The sequence below is a fragment of the Penaeus monodon genome, chromosome 21, assembly GCF_015228065.2.
Source record: "Penaeus monodon isolate SGIC_2016 chromosome 21, NSTDA_Pmon_1, whole genome shotgun sequence".
Classification (NCBI taxonomy): Eukaryota; Metazoa; Arthropoda; class Malacostraca; order Decapoda; family Penaeidae; genus Penaeus; species Penaeus monodon.
Genome location: NC_051406.1, coordinates 4594956 through 4596056, shown reverse-complemented (window position 1 = coordinate 4596056; position 1101 = coordinate 4594956). Strand labels below are relative to the sequence as shown.

General features: G+C 43.8%; 1 protein-coding gene across 1 annotated transcript in view; it reads right to left on the bottom strand.

Annotated features, from left to right (window-relative positions):
• Nucleotides 1-145: 145 nt before the first annotated feature.
• Nucleotides 146-1101, bottom strand: part of LOC119586135 (tolloid-like protein 2) — a 1554-nt gene continuing 598 nt past the window's right edge. The window contains exons 3-4 of the mRNA XM_037934827.1: nucleotides 820-941; nucleotides 146-511 (exon numbers count right to left, since the gene is read on the bottom strand). Coding sequence (XP_037790755.1) covers nucleotides 253-511; nucleotides 820-941 — 381 coding nt within the window. The 3' untranslated portion in view covers nucleotides 146-252. The remainder of the gene's footprint in view (nucleotides 512-819; nucleotides 942-1101) is intronic.

Below are 1101 nucleotides of genomic sequence, written 5' to 3'. Positions count from 1 at the left end.
ACATTCTTGACCTCATATAGATAGATAGGCAGAGAGATGAATATTCAGATTGTTATAAAAAGTATCAATATCATAACAGCTATTGTTTTTATAGTGCCCTTAAGGCACAGGCAATTATATATATAAGGAAAATAAATGAAAGAAATGCATGCCTGTCACATTTTAATTACCATATCTCTCCAAGTTCTTAAAAGTGATGTGCCTGACTTTAACACTTTAACTCTTTGGCGTAGTATGGTTGTGGACAGGGATTCAGGGCTGGGGTGTGGTTGTGATGTCCACAGGGGGTGTGGTTGTGATATCCACTGGGGGTGTGGTTGTGATGTCCACTGGGGGTGTGGTTGTGACGGCCACTGGTATCGTTCGGTTGATCACTGGTTTCTTGCCCTCTCCAACAGCAGTGGCGGTACAGGTGAACCCTCTATAGTGAGTGAACAGATCTGCCTTGAACTTGACGCTAGCCCACTGGGAATTCACGAGCTCCGATTGCGGTCCTTCGCTGCCACAGAAGCTGTCGGGGGAATATCGAGACTGACAGAGAACGCAAAAGACCGAGCTTTGCTCATTTGTGACAACAGTCGGTTACTTTGTAACTTTTTTATGTACGTTGATGTATACTGTACTGTATGCATATCATGAACGACTTTATATTAGGTTATTAGGTAATCTTGAAATCCTTATATTTCAGTGTCATAAGATTTTTTTTCCCACGACTGAGTTCCCTTGACGTAAAATAATCCCTGTGTATATTAGCCCTTGTCATAAATTAGCTATCAAGAAATCTTAATAACCTCTTACTTCAGTGTCATAAGAAAATACCTTTTGCAGTTGAACAGCCCGGCCTCGATGGTGAATACATCATTGAGACACACTCCTAAAACAGCATCCTGCAGCTGAAAGTCTGAACAGTCGATCTCAATCCGGGCGTCAGAGGAGTTAGCCTGCACGAGGGGGAAACGATCACGTGAGCACGAATTTTACTTGGGAAAGCCTGGGCTGAAGAAAGGGAAGTGAGCCTGGCGGTGCGAGAACTGGCTGGGTGGTGAGAGGAAGAATTTAGCCACCAGACCAAATGCTGCAATTCACAGATCAGGAATGTGG